Consider the following 21892-nt stretch of genomic DNA (forward strand, 5'->3'; position numbering starts at 1 on the left):
CATAATAACATAAAATAAAATGAAAATGTAGAAAATAAAATAAAACAAATCAAAAATAGAAAGAGACCTATCATTTAGTCAATCCGGACGAAATTGGGTGTTGACAGCTGCCCCTCTTTACTTAGATATTACTAGATAATATGAAAAGTTGATATTTTCGTATTATCGGGTAGAAGCTAAGTAAAGAAAGAAACACTAATTTCGTCTGGATTTCCAAAAGAGAAAGATGGAAGAATAAAAAAACTTATCCAAGCAGATACGATAATTGAATTCAAAGAAAAGTGTCTTGATGCAACATAGAGGGTTCGACCATTGCGTAGCAGAGGGTCAATTTATCAAAAGGAACCTGGATTTGACCATTGTCTAGTAGAGGGCCGATATCGCAAAACAACAAACTGAAGTTTGGTCATTGCCTAGCAAAGGGCCGGTAGCACAAAACGAAAATCTAGACTCGACCATTGCTTGGCAGAGGGCCGGAAATCACAGAAAAACTAGAGGCGCTAGACAAGACTGGGCTTGAAACGCTGAACCAAAACTGTGCTTGAGGGGAACGAGGTGTACAAACCTCGTGGAGGGTGTACAAACCCTGAACGAATGATGTGAGGTGTGCTAACCTCGTGGAGGGTGTACAAACCCTGAACGAATGATGTGAGGTGTACTAACCTCGCGGAGGGTGTACAAACCCTATGGATGAAGTGAATGAGGTGTACAAACCTCGTGGAGGGTGTACCAACCCTATGGATGAATGATATGAGGTGTACTAACCTCGTGGAGGGTGTACAAACCCTGTGGATGAATAATATGAGGTGTACTAACCTCGTGGAGGGTGTACAAACCCTGTTGATGAATGATGTGAGGTGTACTAACCTCGTGGAGGGTGTACAAACCCTGTGGATGAATGATGTGAGGTGTACTAACCTCGTGGAGGGTGTACAAACCCTGTGGATGAATGATGTGAGGTGTACTAACCTCGTGGAGGGTGTACAAACCCTGTGGATGAATGACATGAGGTGTACTAACCTCGTGGAGGGTGTACAAACCCTGTGGATGAATGATATGAGGTGTACTAACCTCGTGGAGGGTGTGCAAACCCTGTGGATGAATGATGTGAGGTGTACTAACCTCGTGGAGGGTGTACAAACCCTGTGGATGAATGATATGAGGTGTACTAACCTCGTGGAGGGTGTACAAACCCTGAACGAATGATATGAGGTGTACTAACCTCGTGGAGGGTGTACAAACCCTGTGGATGAATGATGTGAGGCGTACTAACCTCGTGGAGGGTGTACCAACCCTATGGATGAAGTGAATGAGGTGTACAAACCTCGTGGAGGGTGTACAAACCCTAAACGAATGATATGAGGTGTACTAACCTCGTGGAGGGTGTACAAACCCTGTGGATGAATGATGTGAGGTGTACTAACCTCGTGGAGGGTGTACCAACCCTATGGATGAAGTGAATGAGGTGTACAAACCTCGTGGAGGGTGTACAAACCCTGAACGAATGATATGAGGTGTACTAACCTCGTGGAGGGTGTACAAACCCTGTGGATGAATGACATGAGGTGTACTAACCTCGTGGAGGGTGTACAAACCCTGTGCATGAATGATATGAGGTGTACTAACCTCGCGGAGGGTGTGCAAACCCTGTGGATGAATGATATGAGGTGTACTAACCTCGTGGAGGGTGTACAAACCCTGTGGATGAATGATATGAGGTGTACTAACCTCGTGGAGGGTGTACAAACCCTGTGGATGAATGATATGAGGTGTACTAACCTCGTGGAGGGTGTACAAACCCTGTGGATGAATGATATGAGGTGTACTAACCTCGTGGAGGGTGTACAAACCCTGTGGATGAATGATATGAGGTGTACTAACCTCGTGGAGGGTGTACAAACCCTGTGGATGAATGATATGAGGTGTACTAACCTCGTGGAGGGTGTACAAACCCTGTGGATGAATGATATGAGGTGTACTAACCTCGTGGAGGGTGTACAAACCCTATGGATGAATGATATGAGAGTGATCATTGGGTTCGACCATTGTCTTACAGAGGGCCGAAATGCAAAAAGAAAAACTTGAGGTTAGGGTGCCAGACAAAAGTAGGTTTAGGGTGCTAGGCGAAACTAGGTTTTGGGGGCCAGGCAAGATGGGCTTTGTGGGCCGGTATGGAAATTGGGCTTTGGGGGCCAGTGTGGAAACTGGGCTTTGGGGCCAGTGTGGAAACTAGGCTTTGTGGGCCAGTGTGGAAACTGGGCTTTAGGGGCCAGTGTTGAACTGGACTTGGGGGCCAGTGTGGAAACTGGGCTTTGGGGCCAGGCGAGCTGGGCTTTATGGGCCAGTGTAGAAACTGGGCTTTGGGGCCAATGTTAAAATTGGGCTTTTGGGCCAGTGTGGAAACTGGGCTTGCGGGGGCCAGTGTAGAAACTGGACTTTGGGGCCAGTGTGAAAACTGGGCTTTGGGGCCAGGCAAGCTGGGCTTTGGGGCCAATGTGAAACTGGGCTTTGGGGCCAGTGTGAAAACTGGGCTTTCAAATTTTGAAATTCTTGAAATTTGTAATTTTGTGAAATGTTTTTTTTTTTGTAATTTTTGACAGAAATTTGATTTTTGAAAAGGCGTCAGGGTGTTGAAACCTTTCATTACAAAGTACTAAAATCTTGATGCAGGATCATGATGTCAAGACCTTATAATGAGAGAAAAAGCTTGATCGACATGAAATAGTATGGCTTGAAAGAGAAAATCTAAATGTTATTCTTTTTTGTGTTTGTTTTTTGTTTTTTTTTGTTTTTTTTTTTGAAGAAGGATTCGATAACCATTCATATGAAGGAAGAGGGTTTCGATCAGAAATACTTTCTTCTTGATGGATTGATGACAACTTAAGTTATGCACATATGAAAACATTTGCTTTGGTTTTTTTTTTCGCTTCAATCAATTGTCTTACTTGCAATCATAAAACTGGTCATCATTTTCAAAGTTTCGTGAAAGCGAGGAATGTCATACATTCGAGATCTAACTTTGAGATTATTACATTTTGACTTTTTCTTTCGAGACTTCAGTGCACACATGCTTGAATTTATTGGCAAGTGAAGAATGAGAGCTGTTTAGAATGATTTGGAAGAGAATGGGATAGCCATGCGGGCATGTCACCTTCTACAATCCTCAAAGGATATATAGTATGTGTGTGCCAAAGCAAAACACGAGATACCTAAAAGTTGCCCCGGTTTGGTGTTTGGGAAAATGAGCATTAAGTTTGGATCCATGTAAGACCCGCAAAGCTGTTCCAGTCTTGGGATTATGGGTCAATGAGTTGCAAGGCGAAGAATTCGTGTCAGATTCACAAATCTGCCCCAGTTTTTGTTGTTGTTGTTTTTTTTGTGTTTGGCATGGGGTTCCGTTTGGAAGAGGTGGTGGGCATGAAAGGATCGGTTAAAAGGATGACCCCAATTGGTCTGATTTTCTTTTGCATGCTTTTGCCTAGTTGGCAAAGAGATCCCTTCTTCCTGAGACATTACTTTTTCTTTTTTTTTTCATTCATTTTCAAATTTTTTTTGTTTCTTTTTTTTTTGTTTTCTTTTTGGACACATTGCAAGTCATTTCGTCTTATCGCAAAATTAAGCTTTATGAAAATTTGAGCAAACATTATTCAATCTGTGTGGACTTTATTAGGCTTGTAATGTGGCTAGGGCTAGAAGGTATCGAAAGAAAAGGTTAAAGGCCCAAATGAATGCTTGTCGGTTATTTTTTTTTTGAAACAAGGGTTATCATCTAGGCATCGCATCAACTATTTGACTTTTTGAGCACTTTGCTTTTTTTTTTTCTTGAACTTCGTTTTTTCATTCTTTCGTTTATCACCACTTTGTGATTTTTCTTTTTTATTGTTGTTTTTTTTGTTTACCCTTTTGAAGGATTCTCTTCCTTTGATTACTGAGTGCTCTTTATTTGTACACTGAGTTGACTCCCTACTGATGATAACCTTTGCTTGGGAATAATTTTGAAAAAGAAATTATTTTTGGCTCAAACGGGGTAACAATGGTTATAGTTTTTGCTTTTTGGATAAAGAAAGAAGGCCACACATCATTTTGAACTTTGATTGCTTTATTTTCAAAAGATTAATTCTACGATTAGATGACCTCAACATGAGTCATTTATTCTTTTCCCTTCTTTCTAGACCGCCCTTTCAGGTTTTCGATCTATGGGACTTATTCTTTTTTTTTTTTTTTGGAAATTCTTTTGTTCTTTTGTTTGCCTCAATGGATTCAGGGATCACTCAACTAGCGCAAGCGAGGAAAATTTTGGCCAGGCCAATCTGCCCCAGTGTAAAGGTTTTTGTTACTGAAGGCAGTGAGAGTGTTTGTTGGGGAAAATCCTTTATTTTAGAGAAAGTGAAGGGTGAAGGCTTTCAAGCAACACGTGCAAAAACATCTAGAAAGGAAACGTCAAATTGTTAGTTTTGCTTAAACACTTGACCTCAGAAAAACTTGACATCCCAATTTTCCTTTTGATTATTCATTATTTTTCCTTTTTTCTATTTTCGAACAACAAGAGTTTGACGATTTGCAAGAAAGACAAGTGACTCAAAATTTCTTTCATTTTTTTGTTTTTCAATCTCGTTTTCCTTTTTCCGTAATACCCTTTCAGGACTCGATTTCCAGCACTGCTTGGAGAAACCCTGTAGTGAATGCTCGCACTCAAAGTCCTGGATGAAGGCGTGATACCGATGACCATACTTCCCAGTAGCCAGACACTTCACAACATCAAATTCACTTGTACAATGACTTATGCTTTCTTATGTGGTCTTAAAGCCCACTTCATTTCTTCATGGCATCTGTGGAGACATTCTCAAGTCGTGCCTCAATGTTGGATTGACTTCCTTCACACTTTAACCATCTTGAATGAATCAAAGCTTGCCTTTGCGCTTGAACCAACAGCACTTTTGGTGGAATGACCGATAGCCACACCATGGTAATCACCTTTTGTATATGATGCATCACGAGTCTTGAGGTATTGAGGCTTTAAAGGCTTCATGTAACAAGTAGAGACCAAGCCTTTTTATACAGGAGACTTGGAAGAAATGTTGCATAAGTCAGAAGATTAGGGGTGAAACTCATATGCCTTTCGTCTTGATCAACATTTTTTTCTGCCTGACAGCTTGGTGGGAAGTTGGGTTTGGGTCGAGTCCATTTTCTGTCTCAGAGCAGTTTCAAAGGGTAGGCCAACGGTATTTGAGCAGTGGGATGTGATTGAGCTCTTTCTTCTCTCCTTATCCCAAGCTTAGACCGAACTTGTTAACATTTGCCATCATGGTAGTATCATGTCGGATTTTTCCTCACATTAATGTCAATTCTTTCTCCAAGTATCCTCAAGTCTGCAAAGTTTGAGGAAATATTGCTCATCATATGCTCATAGAAGGGTGATTGTAAAGTTTTTAAGATCATGACAACCATTTCCGTGTCACTCATAGGATACCCTACTTGAGCAGCAATCTCTTTCCACCCTTGGGCGTACTCTTTGAACGATTTGAACTCCCTCATCACGCTCTACAATTGCAATCTATCAGGTGCTACATCCTGATTGTACTTGTATTGCCTCAAGAAAACATCCACCAGATCCTCCCAAAACCGGATGCACGAAGATTCAAGATGAGTGCCCCAGTTTGGTGCCATGCCAACTAAACTATCTTGGGAAAAATGAATTAGCAACTTTTCATCACATGTGTGAACAACCATTTTCTTCCCATATGTCATGAGATGGGTCTTAAGACAAATGGTCTCTCTTTTTCATCTACACTTTGGGAGGTATCACCATATCTGGGACTAAGCATAGCCCTACAACATTTTCAAACTTAAGGCTTCCTCCAACTTCTATGACTCTCGCCCTTTTCTAGCATTTCCAATTTACGTCTGTCAGCCTCAACATCCATTGACGCAACGACATGAGGAGAAGATTTCAACTCGGGTTGCTTTGTCATTGTCTTGCTTACTACACTAGGCTGAATCATTTCTGTAGGGACCATGAAAGTGGTTGCCCTAAGCTTGTTTCTTCCTTCAACTGCGTTATTTTATGCCTTTTGAGTGTGAAATTCTCTCGAGTCCACTTCCAAGGATGTAGTGTAATTCTAGGGAAGACCATAAGGAGGGAAAGTTTGTGCTCCTGGAACTCTTTGTTGCGCTCATGCGCGCGAATCTACACGGCTTTGCAAGGCATTCAGAAGCTCTAGAATTCAACTCATTTGCTCATTCAATTGGTTGATATCAATTTTCATCCCTTCTTGAACTTTCCCTTGGTTCTCCAAGATTTGTTAACTGGTTCGAGTCCTTTAGGGTACCTTGGATGTTTAACTGTATTTTAGTTTTTTTTTTTTTTTTTTTTTTTTTTTTTTTTTTTTTTTTTTTTGCGAAACAAATTTAAGAAAATAAAAAAGAAAAGAAAAAGAAAAGACAACGTAGTTCAAATTCTCTAGTCAGAAATTATAAAGCTGTGAAAATTTTGCCTTGACATAATTTGGAAATTAACACGAAACGGAGTCCATAAGGCGGTTCATCATTCAGAAGTTCCCAAAACGTGAGACACAGGAAGTCTTGGTCAACCATCTCAGGCTTTAGCCATCACATTCTTCATTTCTCTTATCAGTTTCTTGCAGCAATTGAGGAATGTTTCAATCCCCTTAGGCGGGTTGATGATTGACATTACAGACTCAGCATCAGCTAAGAACTTAGGGACGTTTTCAATGGCTTCATTGGCAAGGGAAGCTAGCTGTGAGAGACTTCTCTTCCAATTCTTTGTAACTTGTCCTTGCTCAACAATATGCCTCTTCATTTGAATTATCAATTCTTTATGTCTCCTTTTTAGCTCGATGTCAACATTCCTTATTCAGTTTTCCCACTGCTGCTTTCACACGTTGCTTAGTAGTGTGAAATTGCTCTTCACAATTTGGGTCTGGAGAAATTACATTGAATGACAACTTGACTGTCTTAACCCTCTCTGTGATCCATTGGCTAAGGGAACCTTTCATCAAAACTCCATGATCTTGGGGCCTTTCTTCGAAGCGAACAACATTGCCCCAAGCGTTCCTAACTTGATGAAGCAATTCAGCAAAGGTTCCTTCCTCTTAAGATCTGCCATGTGGCAAGAGATGCAGGCGTTGGCGATCCTCTCACAGGATACCCATAATTGTTTTTGTGCTGACACATAGGATTGTAATTAATACAACATCGGATACCCATGAGGGGGACATCAGGATAACTCTCGCAATGGTGTATGATACACGATCTTTGTTGCTAAGAAAACACGCCATTTAAATTTTCCACTTTTGAACCTACACAGAGTTGCGCTCATTCATTTGCCCTTTTCATCTTCGGCTTACATTGTAGTAGCTCACCCAACGGACATATGAACTTCAAGGCTCCCTCACTCATGCGAGAGATGAATCATGCATGCACCACAGGTAAGGAAAACAACATCTTCCTACCCTTTAGCTCATAACACTGCCTAAGGGTCCCACAAACTTCAGCTAGTCATAGCGAACTTTGTATCCCACGAAAACGTTCATAGCAGCACAGTCAACAAAATCCCTGATATTAGGGAAGAGCATGACATCATAGAGGATAAAAGTCAATACATTCGTAATTGTTTCCCATTTTTCCTCCTCATCCAAACGATGCAAGTACCACTCTAGGTATCCTTGAGGAAAGTCGTTCACTTTACCCTTAAGTATGAATTCACTTTCCAACTTCACAAGGTGCACTTTCATTAGTTTGATTAGCTACAAGACAAGGGTAAACTACCCAAGGTAGTTGCATAGAGTTTTGCCCTCAGCAGGTGTATCTACGATTTGTCCAAATTCTTTCCCTCTGACAAGCTCAACAAATTCTTATACCCATTCTTGAATGCATCTTTCAAGGTTATCTTTTCCTCACCAGATTCCTCGAGCCACCAATATTATCTTCCTTTGCTTGATGTGTGTTTTTTCATCAGAATGTATGAACTCGAATACCCCTCGACTCAAAATCCATGTTAATTTCCATCTTTACCTTAAGGACTCAATCACAAATTTATAATTTTCTGACTAGAACCAGTGACAAGACCATAAAAATGCATGAGAAAAAGAAAGAAATAAAAGAAAAAGGTGTATAAAAAAAAAGGTATAAAGATATGTACAAGGTGCTTGATTTTATTAAGCAAAAATGAGGGTTATAAGACTGCACACATCTCCCTTTGTGCCCTAATGAAGGTCGAACACTTAAGATCTAAGGTTAAGTATATGGAATCTCACAAGGATGGTTACCTGAACCTAAAGATCAATGGTTACTAGAGCTATGGCCCCCTTCATAGCATCTCCACAACAGTCGAGTAATCAACTAGGTGTGGAAACACATATGAAGAGAACAGACTCTAGCTGGAGTTCTCACGATAGCCAAACAGGAAGTACATCCCAGAGTGACACCGCTACACAACTCCTCTAATTCTAAGTTACGCTCAGACCCGGGTATAGGGCCCCACTCATGATATGCCGAAAGTGCGTGTGTGAAGGGAGAATGCAATGCATACCCAAACCCTCACCTGCAAAACAACCAGAAAAATTCCCAGGCAGATATAAACATGGTTTCTACCCTAGGGTTCAATATTCAACAGTTATTGCAGTTATTCCAAATATCGAGCATAGATAGAGAAAAGGGAAAGAAAAACACAAAGCAAAACCACATCGAATTCGCGCATCTAATTAAATGGCTCGACTCTCTAGCACTCCCCAGTGGAGTCGCCATCTGTCGCAACCGGAATCGCGACGGGACGACGATCCAAAAAAAAACGGGTTTTTGAAAAGAGATTTTGGAGTCGCCACCATAGTTTATTATGGAAAACTACGGAAAAACCATAAAATATAAAGACACGGTCCACGAAAACCAGATTTTGGGTTCGGGAGTCGGTTACGTGTAGGGAAGGTGTTAGCACCCTACAACGCCTGCCCTAAGGCAGTACCTTTAACTAAATGCACGAATATGATGTGGTTTTCAAAATGTTTAACTATCCCCTAAAATAAAATTCTAAATAAACAAGGCATATTTTTTTAGTTTTTTGGGCCCGACAAGGATTGACCTTGCTCCTACGTATTCTCATTCAAAATGAGAAATCAGGGTTACGTAGTTCTTTTTGAAACTGTGAGAGATTTGTTTGAGAAATTGATTGAAAATTCGTTTTGAAATTATTTTGGGATTTTGGGGAAGTGAACCTGACAAGGACTAGCCTTGCTCCTACGTATCTCCAATCTCGATGGAGAATCAAGGATCACGTAGTTCTGGGTAGGAAGATTGTTTGTTGTTTAAAATTGCTTATGTTTTTGGGTTTTATGAAGATTTTATACTTTTTTTTTGTATTTTACTTAAGGAAAAGAAAAGGTTTTTAGCACAAAGACGATGCGCGCGATCACACATGTGCTTAAACCTTTAAAACATATTTTTGTAATTTTAATTAAGAAAGAGAAAAGGTTTTCAGCGCAAGGACGATGCGTGCGATCACACATGTGCCAAAACCTTTAAAACATATTTTTTGTAATTTTAATTAAGAAAGGGAAAAGGTTTTTAGCACAAGGACGATGCGTGCGATCACACATGTGCCTAAACCTTCAAAATATATTTTTGTAATTTTATTTAAGAAAGGGAAAAGGTTTTTAGCACACGGACGATGCGTGCGATCGCACATGTGCCTAAACCTTCAAAATATATTTTTTGTAATTTTATTTAAGAAAAAGAAAAGGTTTTTAGCACAAGGACGATGCGTGCGATCACACATGTGCCTAAACCTTTAAAATATATTTTTTATAATTTTAGGAAAGAAGAAGAAAAGGTTTTAGCACAAGGACGATGCGTGCGATCACACATGTGCCTAAACCTTTTAAAATATTTTTGTTATTATTTGAGAAGAAGAAAAGGTTTTAGCACAAGGACGATGCGTGCGATCACACATGTGCTTAACCTTTTATAACATATTTTTGTAAATTTTATTTTTTATGTGTATATAAGTAAAATTATTATATATATATTTTGAAATAAGTGGATATTTAAAAAAGATAATTAAAATAAAATAAAATAAAATGAAATGAAATAAGATGAATAAAAAGGCAAATAAATAAATAAATAATAAAAAAAAAAACAACAAAATGGGGGTGCCAAAATAAATAAAAAGGAGTGTCGAACGGTCGGTCGAAAGGTTTGGATAACGAGCGCTCGTTCGTTTGGATAACGAGCGCTCGTTGGTGAGAAGGTTGAACGGACGCCGGGAAAGGCTTAAGGTTAACGAGCGCTCGTTCGTTTGGATAACGAGTGTTCGTTGGTGAGAAGGTTGAATGATCAGTCGAGAAAGGCTTAAGGTTAACGAGCGCTCGTTCGTTTGGATAATGAGCGCTCGTTGGTGAGAAGGTTGAACGGACGCCGGGAAAGGACGAATGACGAGCGCTCGTTGGGGACGAGCGTTCGTTGGGGAATTGGCGAACGGATGCTGGGAAATGGGCCGAATGACGAGCGCTCGTTGCGGACGAGCGTTCGTTGGGGAATTGGCGAACGGACGCTGGGAAACGGGCTAAATGACGAGCGCTCGTTGGGGGACGAGCGTTCGTTGGGGAATGGTCACCAAACGGTCCGTCCAAGAAGTGGCCGGACGGTCGTTCGATGAGGAGGTAGACGACGAACGTTCGAAAAAGGCTTAACGTGCGTTGATTTATGGGCTTGGCCCACCGGGGTAGTTTCTAACCTAGAATTCCCTTAGGGGTTCTGCCTTCCCATTCTCATTCACTCATTCACGCCGTTCCTCTCAAATGAGACCAATGTATCCTTCTCTCTGACCAAAAGGAGTTGCTCCTCCACGCACTGCAACGTCGACGCCGCTGCCTCCACCGAAGTTGGCCGCCGCAAGCCACGAGCCAGGGCGTCGCCGTCAAGGTCGTTGCCGGCGACCACCCCGATCTCTCCCTCTCTTTCTACCGTCATTTCCTTGATTGTGTAATGGGTGCCATGTGTGTGAATGTTGTTTTCTGGTTGTTACGGGTGTGTGTGTGTATGGTGATGGGAAAACATGATTGAGACTAGGCACCGAGTGGGTTTTGGGTTTGGTCTGTTGGGATTGGCCGTGTATAAGGTTCAGTGTCCGGTCAATGGTGGAAGCAGGATGATGACGGGAAATATGATGGAAGTAGTGAGTGAGCTGTGAAGAAGAAACAAGCGGTTGGGATGGTTACGGGTGAGAGGAGCAGAGGGGTTGGAGAGTGATTTGAGAAGTGTAGGATAGATGATGGATGTGAGGTATATGAAAGAAGAAGATGATGATGATGGAGATGGTGTTGGAGATGAACGTGATGACGCTAGAGGTGGTGTTGGATAGTATAAGGTGTTGGAGATGAATGATGGATGGCGTTGAAGATGATGGGCATGGTCGTGTATCTGGTATAAGGATGAAGATGGTGATTGTGAGGTAATAAGGATGAAGATCCTGGGTGTTGGCCGTAAGGTGTTGATGATTGGAAATGAAAGTGAAGAAGAAAGGTACTGGCCGTGAGGCGTAAGGTGAAGAGATGGATGTTGATGTGTATAAGGGTATTTACAAATATCCACAACACCATGAATGTATTCAACTAAACATATGCAAACTTAGCAACAACGTAACAGAGACATGTTCAAAACTCAGTAAAACATGGAGTGCAAGGTATTACTTACCTTTTGAAGCTTCGTTTGCTATTGCCAACCTCGTGTCTCCGATGAGTCTCTCCCCTGAGTAGCTGACTTCTCCCCTCTCTTTTTTGTGAATAATGCCTCCTGTTTTTCTTTGCAGGTGCCAATGTCTCCTTCTTGGCAATGGATGATGATCCAGTGAAGATGAAGGTCCCCCTGGAGCTCTCCAAAATCCCCCTTTCTCAATGCTTCTCTGTGCTTTTTGTGCCACTCTGCAATTCCGTATGCCCAAATCGTGTATGTGCCAAATCTGTAGGCTCCAAAACGTCTCTGCCACCACCCGCGGACTCTGCAGAAACGGTTTTCTGCCACCTCCTCCCAGCACACACACGTACACTGTTCCCTCTAAACAAAAACACTTTTTCCTTCTTTTTCTTTTTTTCTTTTATTCATTTTTTTACTAAAGACAAACGCCTTATTTTTTTCTCTTTTTTTGCTTTTCCTTTTTTTTTCTTTTTTTAAAAAACACTAAATCAAATACAAAATAGTAAAATGAAATTAAACATAATAACATAAAATAAAATGAAAATGTAGAAAATAAAATAAAACAAATCAAAAATAGAAAGAGACCTATCATTTAGTCAATCCGGACGAAATTGGGTGTTGACAATTCCTATTTCCAAATTCAGGAGAAAGGGTTTTCCTTTCGTGAGTTCTATTTTTCTGTATAAACAAACAGACAAAAAAAAAAGAGTATAATACAAATTGTTTTTAAAAAAAAAGTTTAAATGTTTACTTCGTCTTCATGTTAAGAGGTGAATTTTTGTTTAGTATCCAGTTTTTAAAATGTAGACATTTCGTTCCTATGTTTTGAAATTTGTATCAATTCACTACTATCCGTTAAGTTGGTAGAAACGGCGTTAACTTCACGCGTGACTGCACTTTTTTTCTCTCTCCTCTCTGTTGTTCCTAACATATTTTTCTCTCTCTTTTCTATTTTTCTCACCATTAATTACCTGCCATTTTTTTCTCTCTCTTCCACCATTAACTTCTTCTCTTCCTGCCACCATTAAGTACCATAAAATTATATAGACTGAGATTAAATCTGGGAATGTCACTATTTCACTATTTCATATATATTCTTACTGCCACCAATGTATAGAACCGGTTTCACTATTTCATATCTATTCTTACTAAAAAAAATCATCTTCATATCTAAACTCAACTAAATAAGTATTAAATTTTTATTTTATCTCCATCTTTATTGAATAATGGATATATATCGATATTCTATAAAATAATAAAAAATTATGACAAATAATACGTAATAATGTTAAATATTCAATATCAAAATAAATATATTTTTGTTTTTTCAATATTAAATATTTAGAAAACAATTATAAATATATACATTTCAAATTAAACTATCAATTAACATTTTATCAAAATAAAAATATTTATTAAATTTGTAAATATTAACTAAGCCTGGTTGATAAAACTTAAAATATTTTTAAAAAATATAAAAGGAAAATATATATTCAAATTATTTAATTTACAATATTTATTTTATTTAAAAATGTGAGCTAAAAAGGTTTATTTAAAATATTTATTGAAAGAGTCCACCAATATGACCTTGTAATTATGTTAAGAGGTGAAGTGACATTCCCAGGAAGAGCAAAAGTTAACGGTAGAAGAGAGAGAAAAAGGTAACAGGTAGTTAATGGTGAGAGGAATAGAAAAGAGAGAGAGAAATGTGACAGGAAGATCAGGGAAGAGAAAAAAAGTGCAACCAAGTAAGCGTGAAGTTAAGGTCGTTTCTACCAACTTAACTGATAGGACTGAATTGATACAAATTTGAAAAAAATAGGTACGAAATGTCTATATTTTTAAAATTGGATACTAAACAGAAATTCACCACTTAACATTTAAAGTCTTAAGAAAACAAATGAGATGACGAATAGTATTTAAGATGGGATTTTGGTAGGCAAAGAGCGTGCAATGGAATAGTGCTCCTGAAGAAAAAAAATGAAAGAGAATGGACATTAGTTATTATCGAAAAGTGTAGGGACAACTTTTTTTTTAACAATTATTTCTTGTTTGATTATAGTGTTTTGATTGGGTTAGGATTTAATCAAAGAAGAAAAGTAAAATAGAAAGATCTACTTTTATAAGTATAAAAATAAAAGAGAACGGCATATGACGAAATTTTCTTTATTTATTTGGATGAAAAATAGAAAAATATTAAATTTAACCATAAATTAAAATTTTTATTAAATTTTTCATAACATAAAATATATATATTTTTTGTTAATCTTTAGAAAAAAAATATTAAATTTCTTGATACAAATTTGTATGCCTCATTAAATGTGTCAAGCAAGCACATGGCAAAGGAATAAGGTGTTATATAAAAATATGGAAAACATATGTACGAGGCGATAGAAGATGATTGTTCGAGTGTCGTACCTTCTCACCTTTACGATACAGTAGGGAGTGAAAAGATGTTTTTTTGTTGCTTTGACTCGTTATAAGTATAATGCTCGATGTGAAATTCACCGAAGTTGTTACTCGTAAATTCTTGAAGAATAGGGAAACAGGTCTTGCTACGATAGCAAGACGAGTCAAACTGATAAGTTCTAATGAATAGGTGATATAGTAGAGTATAAGGGATAGACCACTAGTTTGTGGTAATGATAACCGTGTTGGAGTAATTTGTGTGTTTAATATTATGATGAATATTTAGAACTTGTGAGTTCTTTATTTTTGCTTATATTTGATTCTTAGTTAGCTCATCCACGTGTTTGTTGTGTGTGCAATGATCGTATAACTTATGTCACTATATAAAAGCATATGATAATGCAGATAATTCAAATGATGTATAGTGCGACGAGTTGATTGAGAGAGAAAAAAAATTTATGATTTTGTTTGGAATAAACTATTTTATTTGGAGTTTTGTTTTTGGGAAGACTTGTGGTTTATTTTTTGTTAATTGTAAAGACTTATTGAATTTAGATTTCTACAATAATATTACGATTTTAAAAATTTTAATAATATTATGGTTTTAAAATTTTTAATTTTTAATTTTTAATCGTAATCGTGAATAGGGTGTGACACAATCTCGTCCTAATTTTATTTAAAATGGGTCAATGTGGTTTGTTATGCTAATTTGACATTGAGATAAGTTATAAATTGACCACATATTAGTGATTGACTGAAATTTACATGTGATTAACTTTTAGACAACATAAACTTAACGAAAATTACTATATTAGTTCATTTTAAAAATTTGAGGAGTCACATTGAATAAATCCCACAAATTGGAACCAAAAAAAAGCCTATTAATTCTATATTAAAATTATGAGCAGTTCAAGTCTAAATTCTAGAGCCCCACATTAAACGAAGATGAGTGAAATGAGTAGTATCTACATAGAATGACCTAATGGTTCATGATTCTAAGACTTATTAAATTCATATCTCTTATGATTGATACCAACTCTACTAGTCTGTCCACTCGAGAAAACCAACAAAAACCTATTAACTTGCGACATTTTTCCAGTTCAACAAAAAGAAACGTAAAGAAAACACAAGTTGTTTTGAGAAGAATCTGCCATTTTCAAAAGCAATTAATAAAATGGATGATATCCCAAGATGAAGAAGCCTTGCCATGAGGGAATTTTCCATGATGCGAAGCACAAAGTGGCACATGGAAACAAAGTATAAAGTGACAAGTTGTAGCAGCAGCAATAGGTGTTGATTAGTCTAGTTTTTAACTTTTCTCTATACTTACGCATGGGAGAAATGAATAGAGATCTAGTTTGTCCCGTGTTGATTATAGGGTTGGGAGGACCATTACTCTTGCTGCGAGAATCTCTAACAATATTTTTATGGTTATTAAGGGCTAGAGAAGAGCAGAAAAGGTGGAGCTATATGTAGCCATGGCGTGATTTGTGAGCATTATAGAACTTTGTTTAATGTTTTGGGATCTCTGTTCACGTAGTAGATTCAATGTCATAATCTAACCTCGCTTTAGTGAGAATCATCCTTTTAAATATTAACCCCACGCTTGCCTCATTTTGACTCCCCACATTTTCTTCATTCATCTTTTATCTTTCAAACCAAGTCAATTTTTTTCTTCAGTTGGTCACCAACCTAAACCAGTTACCACTTTTCCATTTTTCTAACTATTCAATCAAAAATGTATATTATTTTTTTACATTAGTGTTGTTTCTCCCGGTCAACCTTCTCGTTCTAAAGATTTCACAATTTAATTTTCTGTGCAAACAACCTATTTTATGAAGGAATTAATATCATTTGTAACATGATGGGATGCTCCACTTTCTTGGTACCATAGTGGATCAAGAACAATGGAATGTACTCCAAGATTAGATGTTTCTGTCTTAAACTTGTTGTAGAAGGAAATTGAGATGTCTTAGGTTGAATATTTGAATCATTATCTTGATCATATATGTGCCAACAATCTGTGGCAATGTGGCCAAGTTTTCTACATATTTAACAGAGTTTTGTTTTGCAACGTACCTGCGAGAATTGGTATGGGAAGAACCACCACGATTGGCTTTATTCTAGAAACGAGATTTGGTATAAGTTGTATTTGCTTGAATAATAGTTTGATAAAAATTGCTGTGTCGTTCAAAATGTTCTTCTTGTGCCATAAGAAGAGCTTCAATATAACTGATAATTCTCATCCTATAAGCCATCAAGGATTGCCTCAATATAATCTACAGAGTAAAGATGAGCTACCATAACTACCAACGTATATCATTGAGATAGGTAAACACCGAGCGATCATTCTTTGGTGTTTTTGATTGAAGTTTGAGCTTCTTGATCTTTGTCCGAGTGTGAGACACAGTACATTTGAAGCTTGAACCAGATTTAAGCAGCAAAATGAAGACCCACCATCTTGGTCAAGATTGTTGATGTCATAGACGCTAGAAGCCATGCAACAAGTTGATCTTATTATTCATGTTCAAGAAATTTTGGATTTATCATGTTGGACATTTGATCACCAACATTGAGAAAATTTTGGGAAGTAGCAGTTTTGTCCAAGAAGTGTAGCAACTTGAGACCACGAATAGTAGCCATAACCTGTTGTTTCCAGATCAGAAAATTAATCTCATCCAGCTTGAGGGAGATTGGTGTGTTGAAAGTTTGTGAAAGAAAAGATGAATTAGAAGGAGAAGAGGAATTGGACAAGGTAACGGCAGATGTAGAAGAAGCCATAATGAGGAAAAGATGCTCTGAATCCCATGTAAGGGTTAAGAAAAAAATAAAAGCAAATAATGAAGGAAAACAGAAAAAAAAAAATGAAGAATATGATTTCAATTATCTTGATTAAGAGATACAAGGAAAAGACATATATACAATTTTAAACACGTATAACCAAGAGAAGCAGAATATGACATGTGGTGACAGGTGTTGACACACATGGGAGCTAATTACGTGACAATATTACTGTTGGCAAGCAATATAGTATTGAAAGTTATGTGTAATCTTGTTTTACCAATAGAAGATTTCACAGATAAAAGTAAATTATTATATATATATATATAAAATAAATAAATTTTATCTTATTAAATCAGTTTTATAAGATTCAATTAAACTTAAATTTATTATATTAAAATATTGACTTAGAGTAGAGTTTTTTGCAACATTGTTGTTTAACGGGAATGTCAACATGTTTTGTTCAGCTTAATACTGCATAAATAATAATTTATTTTCAAAAGTTTTCAAAAAAAAAAGTTAAAAGAAATAAACAGTTATATTTTACAAATAAGTGGAACCAAACATGAATTAAATCACTTTTCTTGAGTGTCTATACTTGGCCACCCTTGATCAGCCTGCAACTTGACAAACTGAGCCAATATCTTGATATCTTCATCTTCCAAACGAGCTCCGAATGTGCACTGACCCCGTGGCATGCACTCTTTACCAAAGCCCTGCATGGAAGTGCAAGACATAAAATATGAACAATGAAAAACAAAATATTAAGGCATCAAGTGAAATATATTAACTGTGTATATACGTGTGATAGGGTGAGTTAGCTTGTTTCACTTTTCTTTGGCTTTCTTTAACAAATGAAACGTACCCCAAATCTAAACTAAACCGTTTATATGGTTTAAATGCACATACCCCAACTCATAAAAATTGTAATGTTTCATAAGAATATGATTTCATTTCTATGATTTAAATTAACTCCTCCAAGACAAGAGAATGCATGCATACACTAAAATGTATAATGATTTCATTCTTTAAATCTACACAAGATAACTTACTGGCATTCGTCCTTTGCCATAGTAAGTGACACGATAAATCGCTTCTTCTGTATCAACTCCATTTCTGTTGAGTAACATTTGGATAATTTCAAAGATATATCAAAAAATAGTCAGAAGTTTACTGCACCTTTCGCTAGAGGCCAACAAATTGTCAATTTTAAATTCACATTTGCTGATGTTCCAAAGAACGAACTCATGAAATAGTTGGTACTCAAAAGTGTATCCTTAAAAATTTCAAAGCTTTCTTTCTCCATCATATTTTCAATTCATCACGAGGGTGCTTAGTTTCTCTCCAATTACCTCTGTAAATCCTTTGTAAATAGAGTTGACCCCTGTAAGTTAAAATAGTGGAAAACAATAATGAACAAAAAAATTTGAGTCTGCAAGGATATAAGGAGATGTCATGCATGCATAAGGGGATGCTCACCGGTTGTATTATGTTTCCACCTGCATCGTGACATCCAATACAAGCTTGACGAAACAATGTGGCTCCTCTCTGAAAATCTACGGCTTGAGCACTTGAAACTGCAGAGCACAAGAAAATAAACATGAATTACATGTTTCTTACATGTAAATATTTCCTTATAAAATAGCTTACAAGTCCAGAAGTACTAGTTCTCAAGAGATACTTGATTTCAGACAATAACAAAGTTGATCTAAAACAAGAAACGGATTTCAGCCTATTGGGCACACAAATACTTCGCAAGCATGAGATGAGGCCGATCAAAAGAAGAAAAAAGCAAGCATGGGATGAGATGATGAATTTTCAGTCTGAAACCCTATGCCACTTTTGTTATAACTGACAATTAGCAATGGATCAGAATTCTGGATGTAGAGGTGCGGTAAATCATTCAATCCTTGAGTGCATGTTCTTTGATCCTTAAGCAACTATGCAATTTTGCAACATTTCGCAAAAAGAGAGAAATTGAGGATCGACGATGTGAAGTTGATGGTCACAGTGTGGCATATATGCGAGAAGGAAACCTGTTAACCAATTAAGTAGTGTGTCAAGTCAACCAATTTTTGTTTATCTCAAACTAGTTCAATACATTTTCTCTGAGTACAAATTCAAATTAGTCCCTGAAATATGAGTGTGTTGGTTGATAAATCCCTGACTAAAATTTTCATTTAAATGAGTTATTAAAAAAATCATCTTTTGGTGGTCAAATCACTCTGATCTTGAACAGTTTGGTCTTGGCCACTAGTTGATTCATTCAATCTTCCTCCTTTCCATTTTCCTTTCCCTTTCCCTTTCTGGTTCGAACTCCCTTTATTTTTTAAACTGTTTTAGACTTGTAATGTTTGCTCGGGAGCCTTCTCTTATCAGCATTCCTCCTCTCATTAATTCTTTGTACATGGGGTGAATTATGTAATTCTTCAATACTCATTGAATCAAGGCCTTTGATTCTTCATTTGCCACAACATGATCAAATGCCAAGTTAAAGTTCTCAAGATCTTGTCAACAACCTGCTGCTGATCTGAGAGCTCCTCCTTGCAAGACTCATTCCGTTCACCAGTATTTGAATTCTATTGAAATAATCTGCAGCAGATTCTAAATGTCATAAACTTGATTTTCTTTGTCTTGTCAGCACCACCATAGTTCTTAACAAAATATATCTCACACTTGTTTTGTTGTAGTGACCTTGGATATTCTTCCAAAAACAGTAACATCAACACATTGATGAATCAAGAATCGGGCCTTGCAATCAAGTTTCTTGAATTATTTATAAATTTCCTTATAATTGGCAGTAGCATCTATTCCTAATTCATGAAATCCCACCTTCACCACTTCTCCTACGTCTTGGAAACAGAATATAACAATTACCCTCACCCTCTAATCATCAAAGTTCTTTCCTTCAAACAATGATAAACTACTAGAAACAACATTGTCCAAACTCGCCATTTCTTCCTTTTCAAAATTCAGGTTCTTCAGTACATGAACGCACCCCACAACTAACGAATCAGCCTAGCCCTTGATACCAATTTGTTTGGGAAGAAATCACACACACACATAGGAAGAGGAAGGAAATCACGGAACGATAATTTTTTGTATTATTTTCAAATGTACATCCTTACACTTACACCCTCCCTATTCTATTCAAAGAGGTGTCTTTTACATGGTATTGACGAAGACACTAACACCCTTTGAACTGTCTAACAAACTCTGTAATTTGAATTACAGATGCTCTAAAGTTTAAAAGGTAAAAATATTTAGTAAAAGAATATTTTTTTTCTATCAATTAATCAGAAACTATAAATTATCTTCAATATAACTTTCAAAGTTAATCATTATAAAAATCAACACAGTTATCCTACACAGTAATAGGATAACAATATAAGAGGTCAGTTATATTACTTATTCATTGTTTCAGTTAGATGTATGTATCCTTGAAGAAGAATCATGCATCGAAGATGTGTTTCTAGATTGATATGAATCTCCCATATTTGTACATCTCATTCAATTGGGATTCAAGAAATCAGTCCTTTCAACAATACTCAATCCTGAAAACAATCGAATCTCTCTACGGTACAATTGTACTAAGATACTCAAATATTATGAAATCTAAATTATTTTCGGTACTGTTTCGGCAGCAATGCCCATGAAAAAAAAAGGATTGATTTTTAAAAGTTGATGTATAAAACAAAGAGTGGGTAATTGCATGTTGACAGTGATGCAGTTTGAATCAAAAGCAGAAGCATTAAAGAGGAAAGGAGTGATGAGAGAACTCACGTGGAGTGGTGCAAATTGGAGATAAGACAAGAAAAGCAGCCACAAGAGGAGGAGCCAAACTCTTGAAGAACTTCAGTTCTTGCCATGCAAGAATTGGCTTCTTTTCCCTCATCGCATTGTCCTTTTAATCAACATTTCAATAGCCAGTGTTCTACTTGTCAGTTTCTTTTTCTGGGTTAACACATAACACCTTTCAAAATCACACAATGAAAGTGAGCAAGATAAGAGTGTTCTACCTTAATGGAGAAGAGGCGAGTGTAATCAGTGGAACCAGAAATCAACGAAGCAACTTTCATTTCGTTTGTTTCGATGCATAAGAAGGGCTCGACGCGCGACTGAAACTGGATAGTGTGTCTGCAAAGGAGAGCCTGACAAATGTATTTATTTTTTAAGGCTCATCTACAATCTTTTAATCTTTTATACTTATGAAAACATTAATTGATTGTTGGCTTAAATGATCTCTGTATTGGTGAGATCAACTTTGGTTTTTTTTTTCCCAAGTTTTAATTTTCATCCATTTTGATTAACTTCACCATTTTTTTCTAATTGTATTTTCATTAACTTGATCATTTTCTTAACAATGTTTTAATAATTAATGAAAGGTGTCGGTTTCTACTTTTTTTTTTATTTTTTTAATTTAAAAAGAAGTTGTTTACATAAGTTAGTATTATATTATTAGTTAAATTAGTGTCAAGTGTCATGTTTATTGTCAAGTGACTTGTAGACGTGAAATCAATATTAATTACTATCTTATATTTGATTTAGTTTCAATTTTACTTTATTTTGTTCAATTCAATGTAATTCTTTTTAAATTTTGTTTAATTTAATAATTTGACTTTAAATTAAGATTAAATTTATTTTTTATATAAATCACATGTTAAAACTTTTACTAGAAATCACATTTTTACTAAACATTTCATATTTCTATTAAAATCAATTTTGTTCTATTAAAATCAATTTTGTTCTTACATAGTCAAATGTGTACTCTAAAAAGATTTTTAAAGACTTTTCAAGCGCTTCCAACCTTCTATTTCTAATGTACTCATCGTGTGTCAATTCTCCTTAAAATGGAAAGTGGTTATGTTATGTATGCAAAAGAAAATATATAGCTCAAGTTAGCATATTACATCATTAGACAATATATATAGTAATTAATGAAACATTATTAACATATCTCTTAAGATGTACTATTTAGATTTACTGTTTATGGATT

General features: G+C 36.7%; 1 protein-coding gene across 2 annotated transcripts; it reads right to left on the reverse strand.

Annotated features, from left to right (window-relative positions):
- Positions 1 to 17308: 17308 nt before the first annotated feature.
- Positions 17309 to 21054, reverse strand: LOC108338939 (cytochrome c6, chloroplastic). Of its 2 annotated transcripts, none has more exons than XM_017576024.2 (6): positions 20916 to 21054; positions 20680 to 20800; positions 18376 to 18473; positions 18249 to 18280; positions 17949 to 18012; positions 17309 to 17612 (listed from the first exon to the last, which is right to left on the reverse strand). In XM_017576024.2, exons 1-6 carry the CDS (start codon positions 20973 to 20975, stop codon positions 17472 to 17474), a joined length of 516 nt encoding a protein of 171 aa, XP_017431513.1. In that variant the 5' UTR covers positions 20976 to 21054; the 3' UTR covers positions 17309 to 17471. The 2 variants fall into 2 exon arrangements, with proteins under 2 accessions (XP_017431513.1, XP_017431521.1); XM_017576032.2 differs by having other exon boundaries at positions 20680 to 20850; positions 20916 to 21051.
- Between the last annotated feature and the right edge of the window lie 838 nt (positions 21055 to 21892).

Source organism: Vigna angularis, chromosome 1 (genome assembly GCF_016808095.1).
Source record: "Vigna angularis cultivar LongXiaoDou No.4 chromosome 1, ASM1680809v1, whole genome shotgun sequence".
Lineage (NCBI taxonomy): Eukaryota > Viridiplantae > Streptophyta > Magnoliopsida > Fabales > Fabaceae > Vigna > Vigna angularis.